General features: G+C 50.3%; 1 protein-coding gene across 1 annotated transcript in view; it reads right to left on the reverse strand.

Moving 5' to 3' along the window:
- Positions 1 to 15,017, reverse strand: part of LOC149430625 (protein unc-79 homolog) — a 78,881-nt gene that overhangs the window by 48,675 nt on the left and 15,189 nt on the right. Inside the window, exons 8-11 of the mRNA XM_089666180.1 lie at positions 12,737 to 12,910; positions 9,963 to 10,031; positions 7,913 to 8,023; positions 784 to 888 (exon numbers count right to left, since the gene is read on the reverse strand). Of these exons, the coding sequence (XP_089522306.1) occupies positions 784 to 888; positions 7,913 to 8,023; positions 9,963 to 10,031; positions 12,737 to 12,910 (459 nt within the window). The remainder of the gene's footprint in view (positions 1 to 783; positions 889 to 7,912; positions 8,024 to 9,962; positions 10,032 to 12,736; positions 12,911 to 15,017) is intronic.

Here is a 15,017-nt window from a genome sequence, read left to right on the forward strand (position 1 = left end):
CAGGGTGACTGGTTTTGTCTCCACCCCTTTCTACAGTTTTCTGTAGTGGGCGGGGCTTGCTGGGTCCCCCCTACAGCTCTTTCTCCTTGTGCAGGGGAACTTGTCTTGTTTCCGCCCCCTTCTGAAGCGGGTGGAGTCTTTTAGGTCCCTCCCACAGCTTTGCTCTCTCTCCTTGTGCAGGGGGACTGGTCTTGCTTACACCCTCTCCCGTAGTGGGTGGAGTCTGTTAGGTCCCTCCCACAGCTTTGCTCTCTCTCCTTGTGCAGGGGGACTGGTCTTGCTTACACCCTCTCCCGTAGTGGGTGGAGTCTGTTAGGTCCCTCCCACAGCTTTGCTCTCTCTCCTTGTGCAGGGGGACTGGTCTTGTTTACACCCCCTCCTGTAGTGGGTGGAGTCTGTTAGGTTCTTCCCACAGCTCTGCTCTATGCCCAGGATATGTACAGCACGGCGATGATGTCACTGATCCTTTTACAAAGTCATATCTGGGTTTGCAAAGGCATTTTGTGCACACAAAGTGGATTTATAACTTTGCAATTGAGGAATATTTATATATAAAGGTCTCTCCGCCCGGAGTTCAGCTTTAAAGAGACTCTTAATTAGGTCACGTCTGCCTGTAAGAACCGCAGCGGTGCCGGCACAGATCTGGAATGCCGTTTCTTTGATTGAATGAGTAAAGTTTCGCACATAAAGCCGGGGCCCCCGGGGACCTTTCCTGATTAAATGGGCCATTTGCTCCTCCATGTAATTATCTCTCCCCCCTTCACAGTGTAGATTGTGTTTTACCTGAACCAGCAGAAGGAGGTTGGTGTCGGGGAGAGGAGACTTCAATTTCAGGGCTTGTAGGAGGTCCAGGATGACGCTGCGGGTCAAGTAGAATTTATCCCGTTCCTGTGGGAGAGAAATGTATTTATTTATTTATATTTATTTATTTCAGGTACTTATATAGCGCCGTCAGTTTACGCCGCACTTTACATATATATTGTACATTCACATCAGTCCCCGCCCCCGAGGAGCGTACAATCTAAGGTCCCTAACTCACATTCATACATACACATACTAGGGACAATTTAGACAGGAGCCAATTAACCTACCAGCATGTCTTTGGACTGTGGAAGGAAACAGGAGTACCCGAAGGAAACCCACGCAGGCACAGGGAGAACATGCAAACTCCAAGCAGGTGGTGACACTTTACATATATATTGTGCATTCACATCAGTCCCCGCCCCTGAGGAGCGTACAGTCTAAGGTCCCTAACTCACATACTAGGGCCAATTTAGACAGGAGCCAATTCACCTCCCAGCATGTCTTTGGAGTGTGGGAGGAAACCGAAGTACCCGGAGGAAACCCACGCAGGCACAGGGAGAACATGCAAACTCCAGGCAGGTGGTGATACTTTATATATATATATTGTACATTCACATCAGTCCCCGCCCCCGAGGAGCGTACAACCTAAGGTCCCTAACTCACATTCATACATACACATACTAGGGCCAATTTAGACAGGAGCCAATTAACCTACCAGCATGTCTTTGGAGTGTGGGAGGAAACCGAAGTACCCGGAGGAAACCCACGCAGGCACAGGGAGAACATGCAAACTCCAGGCAGGTGGTGATACTTTATATATATATTGTGCATTCACATCAGTCCCCGCCCCTGAGGAGCGTACAGTCTAAGGTCCCTAACTCACATACTAGGGCCAATTTAGACAGGAGCCAATTCACCTCCCAGCATATCTTTTGAGTGTGGGAGGAAACCGGAGTACCCGGAGGAAACGCACGCAGGCACAGGGAGAACATGCAAACTCCAGGCAGGTGGTGCTGTGGTTGGGATTTGAATTGATGACCCGAGTACTGCCAGGGGGAAGTGCCAACCATTTAGCCTCTGTGCTGCTCATATACCGGCGTCAATTATCAATCCAGTGTTATCGCAGTATATGGCTGCACCATTTCATGCGCCTGTCATTAGCACGTTGGGGTCCCATTCACTATGAAAGGTACCCCAAAGCACCAAAGAATGTTGGCTCCAACACACACGCACTACCATGCGCTGCCGGGCCCTACAATGTCAAAATGGGGCGTGTTCACTTTTTGGACAGTTTGGTTCATTTGAATGGGCTCTAATATGCCTGTTTCACCAGCTACATCTAGTGGCCATAATGTGGTATTTTCCTGGTTGAGGTATTTCTGAAAACTAGCCCCATCTAGTGGCCATAATGCATTATTTTCCAGAAATACCTCAATCAGGAAAATCCCACAATATGGCCACTAGATGGTAATCTATAAGAGACTGCCAAATTCTGCCGGCCAGGTCATTTCATGTGGCTCTCACACCCCTCTTGTAGCTGCGGCACCCCCCTGGTCTCTGCCCCCACCTTGTCTTAGAAGTCGGCAGCAGAGAGGAGGACAGAACTCCTCTTACAGATCCTGTGCCTCTCTGTGCAGCCGCAGCACCACCTCGTCTCTGCCCCCACCTTGTCTCAGCAGTCAGCAGATCCTGTGCCTCTCTGTGCAGCCGCAGCACTCCCTCGTCTCCGCTCCTTTCTTGTCTCAACAGTCGGCAGCAGAGAGGAGGACAGAACTCCTCCTACAGATCCTGCATCTCCCTGTGCAGCCGCAGCACCACCTCTTCTCCGTCCCCACCTTGTCTCAGCAGTCGGCAGCAGAGAGGAGGACAGAACTCCTCTTACAGATCTTGCACCTCTCTGTGCAGCCGCAGCACTCCCTCTTCTCTGCCTCCCCTGGTCTCAGCATTCAGCAGACTCCAGCCCTCCTCTGATCCTCCTCCAGACCCTGCACTTTCTACTTCCCAGCTCCACCCCCCAGCACAGCACAAGGTAAGGGAGGTGTAATGTGATGTAAGGGAGGGTGGGGGACTCTTGGCTCCTGATGGGGGGGGAAGGGTCTTGAAATCTGATGTAAGGGGGGGGGAACTCTTGAAATCTGATGTAAGGGGGGTGGGGTGCTCTTGACTCCTGATGATGGGGAGGGGCTCTTGAAATCTGATGTAAGGGGGGGTGGGGTGCTTTTGACTCCTGATGATGGGGGGGGCTCTTGAAATCTGATGTAAGGGGGGTGGGGTGCTCTTGACTCCTGATGATGGGGTGGGGTGCTCTTGACTCCTGATGATGGGGGGGGGGCTCTTGAAATCTGATGTAAGGGGGGTGGGGTGCTCTTGACTCCTGATGATGGGGAGGGGCTCTTGAAATCTGATGTAAGGGGGGGTGGGGTGCTTTTGACTCCTGATGATGGGGGGGGCTCTTGAAATCTGATGTAAGGGGGGTGGGGTGCTCTTGACTCCTGATGATGGGGTGGGGTGCTCTTGACTCCTGATGATGGGGGGGGGCTCTTGAAATCTGATGTAAGGGGGGTGGGGTGCTCTTGACTCCTGATGGTGGGGGGGGGGCTCCTGACATCTAGTCATACAGACACCAACTCCTTTGAGGGCCCCCATAATGCTGCTGTGGCCCGCAATGAAATCGAGTGACACCCCTGATCTTTGGCACCTCCCCATTGTCTGCAGCCGGTATCAGATATTTTTTCAGGTTAGGTGTCAGCGTCACCCCTCGGGGTAATCATTTCCTCTCCCAGAGATACTCAGCCCTCAGCCTACGCTGCACTCCAGCAGGCGCCCTCCTCTGCATATCTACAGGACAGAAGCAGGTGTGGATCTATGGGAATCGCACTCAGATCCGTTCACAGAGATTCCAGCTGACCTGAAGAACGTTGCTTTTCCCCCAAAAATATGGACTTCCTGTGATACAAAGTAACAATCTGCTGTCCATTATATCCCGCATCTATGTAGCGATTTAGGAGAATAGCAACTCAGCTGCCGTACATTCCGGGATGTTGTAATATTTTAGGTCAGAGCTTTGACTCCCCTCCTGGCAGCATCACTCTGCTCTCCCCTCCTGCCAGCATCACTCTGCTCTCCCCTCCTGCCAGCATCACCCTGCTCTCCCCTCCTGCCAGCATCACCCTGCTCTCCCCTCCTGCCAGCATCACTCTGCTCTCCCCTCCTGGCAGCATCACTCTGCTCTCCCCTCCTGCCAGCATCACTCTGCTCTCCCCTCCTGCCAGCATCACTCTGCTCTCCCCTCCTGCCAGCATCACTCTGCTCTCCCCTCCTGCCAGCATCACTCTGCTCTCCCCTCCTGCCAGCATCACTCTGCTCTCCCCTCCTACCAGCATCACTCTGCTCTCCCTTCCTGCCAGCATCACTCTGCTCTCCCCTCCTGCCAGCATCACTCTGCTCTCCCCTCCTGGCAGCATCACCCTGCTCTCCCCTCCTGCCAGCATCACCCTGCTCTCCCCTCCTGCCAGCATCACTCTGCTCTCCCCTCCTGCCAGCATGTCCTGTGCCTCTCTGTTGTAGCCGAATTGTTAGGGATTGCAAGAAGCCAATAACAGGTCAAAAACGGTTCTGTGTTTACTGGCCTTTTACCGCCCAGTGAAGCACCCAATCAGATCGATCTGCGTCTAATCAGCTGCACTGAAGGCCAGAGGAGAGATCTGGGGTCTAATAGTCCCCAGATCTATCCATCAAGAGGACCTGTCACGGCCCATGCTAATATGTTGTTCATCCCTTGTGATAACAATAAAGTTGCTAATAAAAAAAAAGTGCCCTGTCCCCCACACTCACACACATGGGGGTCCGCTCGCACCACGTGTGAGGTATCGCCGCGAATGTCGGAATGAGAGCAATAATTCTAGTGACACCCCTTCTGTGTCACCCTAAACCTGTAACCGGTAAAAGGATTTAAAGCTCGGTCAGATCCGTTCACAGAGACCTGAAGAAGGTTGCTTTTCCCCCTAAAAATGGAATTCCTGCGATACAAAGTAACAATCTATTATATCCCGCATCTATGTAGCGATTCAGGATAGTCACTCAGCTGCCGTACATTCCGGGATGTTCAATATTTTATGAAAAAAAAGAGAATTATTGTTGATATCATGAATTTCACAGACAACCCCCTAAATCAAGGACAGAGCGCCCCCCCCCCATCCACCCCCCATCCCCCCCGACTCTGTACAGCTCAGCTCAATATTATTGATGAAGACATAGATTAACAGAACATCCAATTAGAGCGAACACTTTAAACTTGCTGACATTCCCGGGATTACATCGATCGATCTCCGGATTTCTGCTGCTGATCCCAAGGTCTTGCCCTTGTAGAGCCATTCAAGTTTTACTGCTTAAAGGTTCTCAGCGGAGAGAACTGGAAATGAAAACGAACTTGGGAGCCGAGCCGAGAAGGTCGAAGATTCGTCACCAGATAACGCATTCTGCTTCGAATGAACGGGTTTTCATTGCCCGAGCCCCCTGATGATGTCATATGGGACGCAGTGCATAGGGCGGAGCCGGGATACACGCTACCACGCACGCGTGCCACGGCCATGTTTGTTATTGGCTAAAGGAGCTTTGAAAGCCACTACATGCGGTCTGCTCTGCGAGTCTTCATACGTGCATTCGCATCATGTAATACAACCTGGGCTCTCTTCCTGGCAGCTTCACTCTGCTCTCTCCTCCTGGCAATGTCACTCTGCTCTCCCCTCCTGGCAGCATCACTCTGCTCTCCCCTCCTGTCAGCATCATTCTGCTCTCCTCTCCTGGCAATGTCACTCTGCTCTCCCCTCCTGTCAGCATCACTCTGCTCTCCCCTCCTGTCAGCGTCACTCTGCTCTCCCCTCCTGGCAGCGTCATTCTGCTCTCTCCTCCTGGCAGCGTCATTCTGCTCTCTCCTCCTGGCAATGTTACTCTGCTCTCCCCTCCTGGCAGCATCACTCTGCTCTCTGCTCCTGGCAATGTGGTTCTCTCACACCACGTGTGAGGTATCGCTGCGAATGTCGGAGTTAGAGCAATAATTCTAGTGACACCCCTTCTGTGTCACCCTAAACCTGTAAAAAAGGATTTAAAGCTTCGTCTGTGAATATTTTTTAGGTACCATAAACTGATGCCGTTCCACGGGTGTACGCCATCTTAACCCCTCGCCTACAGGGCACTTCTACCCCCTTCCTGCCCACCGGGCACTTCTACCCCCTTCCTGCCTACAGGGCACTTCTACCCCCTTCCTGTCTACCGGGCACTTCTACCCCCTTCCTGCCTACCGGGCACTTCTACCCCCTTCCTGCCCACCGGGCACTTCTACCCCCTTCCTGTCTACCAGGCACTTCTACCCCCTTCCTGCCTACAGGGCACTTCTACCCCCTTCCTGCCTACAGGGCACTTCTACCCCCTTCCTGCCTACAGGGCACTTCTACCCCCTTCCTGTCTACCGGGCACTTCTACCCCCTTCCTGCCTACCGGGCACTTCTACCCCCTTCCTGCCCACCGGGCACTTCTACCCCCTTCCTGTCTACCAGGCACTTCTACCCCCTTCCTGCCTACAGGGCACTTCTACCCCCTTCCTGTCTACCGGGCACTTCTACCCCCTTCCTGCCCACCGGGCACTTCTACCCCCTTCCTGTCTACCAGGCACTTCTACCCCCTTCCTGCCTACAGGGCACTTCTACCCCCTTCCTGCCCACCGGGCACTTCTACCCCCTTCCTGCCTACAGGGCACTTCTACCCCCTTCCTGCCTACCGGGCACTTCTACCCCCTTCCTGCCCACCGGGCACTTCTACCCCCTTCCTGCCCACCGGGCACTTCTACCCCCTCCCTGCCCACCGGGCACTTCTACCCCCTTCCTGCCTACAGGGCACTTCTACCCCCTTCCTGCCTACAGGGCACTTCTACCCCCTTCCTGCCCACTGGGCACTTCTACCCCCTTCCTGCCCACCGGGCACTTCTACCCCCTCCCTGCCCACCGGGCACTTCTACCCCCTTCCTGCCTACAGGGCACTTCTACCCCCTTCCTGCCTACAAGACACTTCTACCCCCTTCCTGCCTACCGGACACTTTCACACCCTTCCTCCCCCCAGGCCAATTTTCAGCTTTCAGCGCTATCACACTTTGAATGACAATTGCGCGGTCATGCAACACTGTACCCATATGACATTTTTATAATTTTTTTGAGACAGAGCTTTCTTTTGGTGGTATTGAATCACCTCGGGGTTTTTTTATTTTTTGCTAAACAAACCAAAAACCACTGAAAATTTTGAAAAAAAAAATGTTTTTGCTTAGTTTTTTTTTATAACATTTTGTAAATAAGTGATTTTTCTCCTTCACTGATGTGCGCTAATGAGGCTGCAGTGATGGGCACTGATAGGCAGCACTGATAGGTGGCACTGACTGGCATTGATAGGTGACACTGAAAGGCAGCTCAGATGGGCACTATGTGGCATTGATATGGCACTGATGGGCACTGGCAGTGGCAGGTAGCACTGCTGGGGCTACACAGATCATCAGGGCACATGTCCCCTCCAAGGAATGCCGATTACCGGCTCTCCGCTCCTCTCCTCTGTCAGCGTGACAGCATGTGAGGAGAGAAATGCCGATAACCAGCATTTCCCTATTTACATGTGATCAGCTGTGATTGGGCACAGCTGATCACATGACCGAGCCGACATCTTTGGCTCTTTCCGTTGAGCCGAGGGACACAGCGCCCCACCGATCGTAATGCTGCGCGCCGCCATGAGCCGGGCATGCGCGGTTAGAGTGGAAGACGTCATATGACCTCCTCCCAGAACGAGAGAACCGCCTTGCGCCCGTCATTACCTTATATGGCGGGTGGGAGGCGGTTGAAGCCGAACATGTTGGGTATCTCTTTGCTCGGCGTAACATCTTCTTTTATATCTTTATAATGGGGTAATTTTATTGCGTTTTTACACATTAAAATTCATGAAACTGTATATTTGCCCAAAAAAAAAGTGTGTTTGTAAAACTGCAGCACAAATACCGCGTGACCTAAAAACCTGCGACACTCCCCATTTTATTCTCTGGGGCTCATGCATGGCGAGTGCGGTGATGGCCTACCTTCGTGAACGCTCGGTAACACAGTCCGCAGAGTTCGATGAGATACGCCAAGGCGAAGACGCCGTTCTGGATGACGAAGCTCAGGAGCTTGGAGAACGGTTCCAGCAGACTCTGCAACAAAGAGAAAGTCTCTGACGTTCCAGGATATCATTCCTCCACCAAAGATTTATTCCGAAGTTCCGGGGAAGATGGCGGAACGTCGAGGACATCGCGCCTTTCTGTTCTTTTAAATTTTGAAAGTCGAAGGAAATTTAAAAGTCTAATAATCCCTGACCTATGAAGATGGGGGGCCCAACCTGCAGACCTTATGCTTTTATTGTGTGGCCCTCGGGGCCCCTGAGATCAGTAGTCTGGGCCAAAGATGGAAAAATATTCTGTAGAAGGGCTGGTCTGGTTCAGTTCTGACCGTCTCCTGTACCAAGTCTGCAGTCTCTGACCGTCTCCTGTCCTATGTCTGCAGTCTCTGACCGTCTCCTGTACTATATCTGCAGTCTCTGTCCGTCTCCTGTACTATGTCTGCAGTCTCTGACCGTCTCCTGTACTATGTCTGCAGTCTCTGGTCATCTCCTGTACTGTGTCCGCAGTCTCTGGTCATCTCCTGTACTGTGTCCGCAGTCTCTGGTCATCTCCTGTACCGTGTCCGCAGTCTCTGGTCGTCTCCTGTACTGTGTCCGCAGTCTCTGGTCGTCTCCTGTACTATGTCCGCAGTCTCTGGTCGTCTCCTGTACCGTGTCCGCAGTCTCTGGTCATCTCCTGTACTATGTCCGCAGTCTCTGGTCATCTCCTGTACCGTGTCCGCAGTCTCTGGTCGTCTCCTGTACTGTGTCCGCAGTCTCTGGTCGTCTCCTGTACTATGTCCGCAGTCTCTGGTCATCTCCTGTACTGTGTCCGCAGTCTCTGGTCATCTCCTGTACTATGTCCGCAGTCTCTGGTCATCTCCTGTACTGTGTCCGCAGTCTCCGGTCATCTCCTGTACTGTGTCCGCAGTCTCCGGTCATCTCCTGTACTGTGTCTGCAGTCTCTGGTCATCTCCTGTACTGTGTCCGCAGTCTCTGACCATCTCCTGTAGTATGTCCGCAGTCTCTGGTCATCTCCTGTACTATGTCTGCAGTCTCTGGTCATCTCCTGTACTGTGTCCGCAGTCTCTGGTCATCTCCTGTACTGTGTCTGCAGTCTCTGGTCATCTCCTGTACTGTGTCCGCAGTCTCTGGTCATCCCCTGTACTGTGTCCGCAGTCTCTGGTCATCTCCTGTACTATGTCCGCAGTCTCTGGTCATCTCCTGTACTGTGTCCGCAGTCTCTGGTCATCTCCTGTACTGTGTCTGCAGTCTCTGGTCATCTCCTGTACTGTGTCCGCAGTCTCTGGTCATCCCCTGTACTGTGTCCGCAGTCTCTGGTCATCTCCTGTACTATGTCCGCAGTCTCTGACCATCTCCTGTAGCATATTCTTAGTCTCTGACCATCTTCTGTACTATGTCTGTAGACTCTGACTGTCTCCTGTAGCATATCCTTAGTCTCTGACAATCTCCTGTAGCATATCCTTAGTCTCTGACCATCTCCTGTAGCATATTCTTAGTCTCTGACCGTCTCCTGTAGCATATTCTTAGTCTTTGACCGTCTCCTGTAGCATATCCTTAGTCTCTGACCGTCTCCTGTTGCAGGTCTGCATTCTCTGGTCGTTTTCTGTAAGATTACATTCACTTATTATTATATGGGGCCCCTTGGTGATGATGTCGGGGACTGTACTGGGGTCCCCTATATCAAGGAAGTTGACCACTACTGCTCTAAAGTATGCATAAATCCTCAGCCCCGCCTCCATAATCCCTCACAGTGCCGACAGTCGCAGCGGACCGCCATGTTTTGGAACCCGTGTCATGGCGGTCCGCGCACTGTGGCGGAATGCGTGGAGGGTGACAATATGCTCTGCGCTCCCTATATTCCCATAGAACGTTCATATTGGCTGTTTGTGGAACACAATGGAACGCCTCCATCTGCACCGCTCTCATCTGTTCATCCTACTGGTGACGTTCACATGGCTCCTCCCACTTACCCTGGTGGCGTTGGTTGTCGGGATCTTCAGCAGACAAATCATTATCCGCAGACTGGAATCTAAGGAGCACTGCAGAGACAAACCATTTATCTGTTACCAGATCATATAAACAACCACAGACTTACAATCGTGAGCTCGGTATTGGCTTTAAGAGCCGGCTATCCGATAACAGTGATCAGGGGGGCTCTATAGTCGCCCGATCACTTTTATGGGGCTTTTAAGGGGTGATGACCTGTAAAGGCTCTTAAAATGTTGCATATGGGGAATTTGGGGTATCATGGGTTTTTCTGCAACAGGCGAGTGCAGTTTTAGGACTTTACATGTTCGGTATCTATTTACTCGACACAACCCCGTTATATTTTACCAGAAATTTGGGTGTAATATTTGTTCGTTTGCACTAAGATCCTTTTTTTTTAGTTTTTTTATTAAAGTTTTACAATACAAAAAAGAAAATGCAAAAAACATCATAGAAATCCCATCCATGAGAAGTAGGCTGGACACAAATGAGGTCACCTTGTATCAGGATGGGACAAGGGGTGGGCAGGAGGGGCGGCTGCCCTGGGCACTGTGGTATCAAGTATCATGGGAGGTGGTGGCGGGGGTGTGGGGGAAATTGGGGGGGTAGGGGATTTGTGTTGGGAGGGGGAATTTGGAGAGCAGCACGGGGTAAGAATTTTTTTTTGGGGGGGGCTGCTAGGAGTTGCCATTTAGGGGGATTTGTTTTGGGAGGAGGAGAATTTGTGTTAGGAAGGGGGATTTCAGAGTTTTGTGGTAGAAGAGGTGACAGGATAGAAGGGAAAGCAAAGTCGTTCTAAGAGGAGATTTTTTTTGGGGGGGCAGGGGGGTTGTACTAGTAGGGATGATTGGGGGGCATTCATACTAGGAGAGGGGATTTGTGCTGGGAGGGAGGATTTGGAGGGGAAGAGGAGCGGAAATTTGGGAGATAGTGGATTTGTGTTGGGGGGGGAATTTTCTAGGGGGGCACATTTGTACTAGTAGGGATGATTGGGGGGCATTCATGCTAGGAGGGGGATTGGGGGGGATTTGTGCTGGGAGGGAGGATTTGGAGGGGGAGAGGAGGGGAAGAGTACCTACCACATAGAGAGTGTGCCTACCATCTAGGAAGCGTACCTACCACATGGGAAGACTACCTACTACTTGGGAATAGTGCCTACCATCTAGGAAGACTACCTACTACCTGGGAATAGTGCCTACCATATGGCAAGAGTACCTACCACCTAGGAAGAGTACCTAACACCCAAGAAGAGTGCCTACTATCTGGGAAGAGTACCTACCAACTGGAAAGAGTGCCTAACATATGGGAAGAGCACCTACCACCTAGGAAGAAGTACCTACCACCTGGGAAGAGTTTCTACCCCATGGGAAGAGCACCTACTACCTGGGAATAGTACCTACCACCTGCAAAGAGAGCCTACCATATGGGAAGAGCACCTACCATCTGGGAAGAGTACCTACTCCCTGGGAAGAGTACCTACCTTATGGGAAGAGCACCTACCACCTAGGAAGAGTACCCAACACCTAAGAGTGCCTACCATCTAGAAAGAGCACCTACCACATAGGAAGAGTGCCTACCATATGCGAAGAGCACCTAACCACCTGGGAAGAGTACCTACTATCTGGTAAGATCACCTACCACCTAGGAAGAGTACCTACCACCTCCTGGGAAGAGTTCCTACACCATGAGAAGAGCACCTACTACCTGGGAAGAGTACCTACCACCTGCTAAGAGAGCCTACCATATGGGAAGAGTAACTACCACCTGGGAATAGTACCTACCATTTAGGAGGAGTGCCTGCCACGTAGAAAGAGCACCTACCACCTAAGAATAGTACCTACCATCTGGGAAGAGCATCTACCACACCTGGGAAGAGTGCCTACCATCTGGGAAGAGTGCCTACCACCCTGGAAGAGTACCTACCATCTGGGAAGAGCATCTACCACCTAAGAAGAGCACCTACCCCCTAGGAAGAGTGCCAGCACCTACCACCTAGGAAGAGTACCCACCACCTGGGAAGAGTCACCTAGGAGGAGTGCCTACCATATGGGAAGAGCATCTACCACACCTGGGAAGAACACCTACCACCTAGAAAGAGTACCCACTACCTAGGACAAGAACCTACCTTTAGCGGCAGGACAGAAGGAAGTTTGGTGAAGAAAGTCTGGAATTGATTACAAATGGTTGTCCAGAGATTGCTGGGGGAATCCATGGGTAAGGCTTCCTACCACCTGAGAGGAGTGCCTGTCATGTGGAAAGAGCACCTACCACCTAGGAAGAGTACCTACCACCTGGGAAGAGTGCCTACCATCTGGGAAGGGTGCCTACCATATGGGAAGAGCATCTATCACCTAAGAAGTGTACCTACCACCTGGGAAGGGTGTCTACCATCTTGAAAGTGCACCTACCATCTAGGAAGAGTACCTACCATCTAGGAAGGGTACCTACCACATGGGAAGAGTACCTATCACCTAGGAGGAGTGCCTACCATATGGGAAGAGCATCTACCACACCTGGGAAGAGTGCCTACCACCCTGGAAGAGTACCAACCATCTGGGAAGAGCATCTACCACCTAAGAATAGCACCTACCCCCTAGGAAGAGTGCCAGCACCTACCACCTTGGAAGAGTACCTACCAACTGGGAAGAGTACCTATCACCTAGGAGGAGTGCCTACCATATGGGAAGAGCATCTACCACACCTGGGAAGAGTACCTACCACCTAGAAAGAGTACCTACTACCTAGGACAAGCACCTACCTTTAGTGGCAGGACGGAAGGAAGTTTGGTGAAGAAAGTCTGGAATTGATTACAAATGGTTGTCCAGAGATTGCTGGGGGAATCCATGGGTAAGGCTTCCATAAAAGTGGCAATGTTTTCTAAGCAGCGTAACATGGCACCCCCTGCAGGTAAGTTCTTTTTGTTGTTCAAACCCTGGGAATAAAAAAAGGGTGTGAGTACATGAATCAATTTATTACAGCCGGCTGACTTGGTGTAGCAGGGCGATGGCGCAGTCACAATGCAATGCAATTTCAGTAGATGTAAACCCAATCATTGAGGTTCCAAATCAGCTTTAATATGACAATGGGATTTAAAAAGTAATTTTACAATTTTTAATTCTGCAGCTTTTATTGAAATACTCCCCGTTGATCCCGCCAAGAAGGTCGTTGTTCGGACATTTCCTGTTGTAGGGTGACAATACTAAAAAATTCAGAGCTGGTAGAGAAGCGTATTACAGGCATTCGGGGGGAGGGGGGACTCCCCCGCCATCTAATTGGTTTTTTTTGGCTTTTTTCCTTTCAATCAAGGGGGGGATTTGTTGTGAAATACTGTGCCAAAGCCACAAGCCAAGCATTTCCCTCACAGTTCAGGCATGGTCCCATTGATCACAATGGGTGAGTCTGACAGGCAATCCTTCTGGTCAAACTCAACAAGCCGAGTTAAATTTGCTGTGGCAAGTGTACTACCCCCTTCATATGGGGGTTTTAGATAGGCAGTCAGGGAGCAGTAAAAAAGCGCATCAACTGCCTACTTTTTCCACTCCTGTGCCACTTGTGCAAAAGGGGCCTTAAGTGGTAAGTGCACACAGAGTTCTTTTGATTTCATTTATCCGGGTCATGGTATATCTACTAGTAGAACCAGACCAGATGGTATATCTACTAACAGAACCAGACCAGATGGTATATCTACTGGTAGAACCAGACCAGATGGTATATCTACTGGTAGAACCAGACCAGATGGTATATCTACTGGTAGAACCAGACCAGATGGTATATCTACTAACAGAACCAGACCAGATGGTATATCTACTAATAGAACCAGACCAGATGGTATATCTACTGGTAGAACCAGACCAGATGGTATATCTACTAACAGAACCAGACCAGATGGTATATCTACTAACAGAACCAGACCAGATGGTATATCTACTAATAGAACCAGACCAGATGGTATATCTACTGGTAGAACCAGACCAGATGGTATATCTACTAACAGAACCAGACCTGATGGTATATCTACTGGTAGAACCAGACCAGATGGTATATCTACTGGTAGAACCAGACCAAATGGTATATCTACTAACAGAACCAGACCAGATGGTATATCTACTAATAGAACCAGACCAGATGGTATATCTACTAGCAGAACCAGACCAGATGGTATATCTACTAACAGAACCAGACCAGATGGTATATCTACTAGCAGAACCAGACCAGATGGTATATCTACTAGTAGAACCAGACCAGATGGTATATCTACTAACAGAACCAGACCAGATGGTATATCTACTAATAGAACCAGACCAGATGGTATATCTACTGGCAGTACCAGACCAGATGGTATATCTACTGGTAGAACCAGACCAGATGGTATATCTACTGGTAGAACCAGACCAGATGGTATATCTATTGGTAGAACCAGACCAGATGGTATATCTACTAACAGAACCAGACCAGATGGTATATCTACTGGTAGAACCAGACCAGATGGTATATCTACTGGTAGAACCAGACCAGATGGTATATCTACTGGTAGAACCAGACCAGATGGTATATCTACTAACAGAACCAGACCAGATGGTATATCTACTAATAGAACCAGACCAGATGGTATATCTACTGGTAGAACCAGACCAGATGGTATATCTACTAACAGAACCAGACCAGATGGTATATCTACTAACAGAACCAGACCAGATGGTATATCTACTAATATAACCAGACCAGATGGTATATCTACTGGTAGAACCAGACCAGATGGTATATCTACTAACAGAACCAGACCTGATGGTATATCTACTGGTAGAACCAGACCAGATGGTATATCTACTGGTAGAACCAGACCAAATGGTATATCTACTAACAGAACCAGACCAGATGGTATATCTACTAATAGAACCAGACCAGATGGTATATCTACTAGCAGAACCAGACCAGATGGTATATCTACTAACAGAACCAGACCAGATGGTATATCTACTAGCAGAACCAGACCAGATGGTATATCTACTAGTAGAACCAGACCAGATGGTATATCTACT

This window comes from Staurois parvus, unplaced genomic scaffold, assembly GCF_062004578.1.
Source record: "Staurois parvus isolate SC_StPar_1 unplaced genomic scaffold, SC_StPar_1.0 ptg002575l, whole genome shotgun sequence".
In the NCBI taxonomy this organism is placed as follows: domain Eukaryota; kingdom Metazoa; phylum Chordata; class Amphibia; order Anura; family Ranidae; genus Staurois; species Staurois parvus.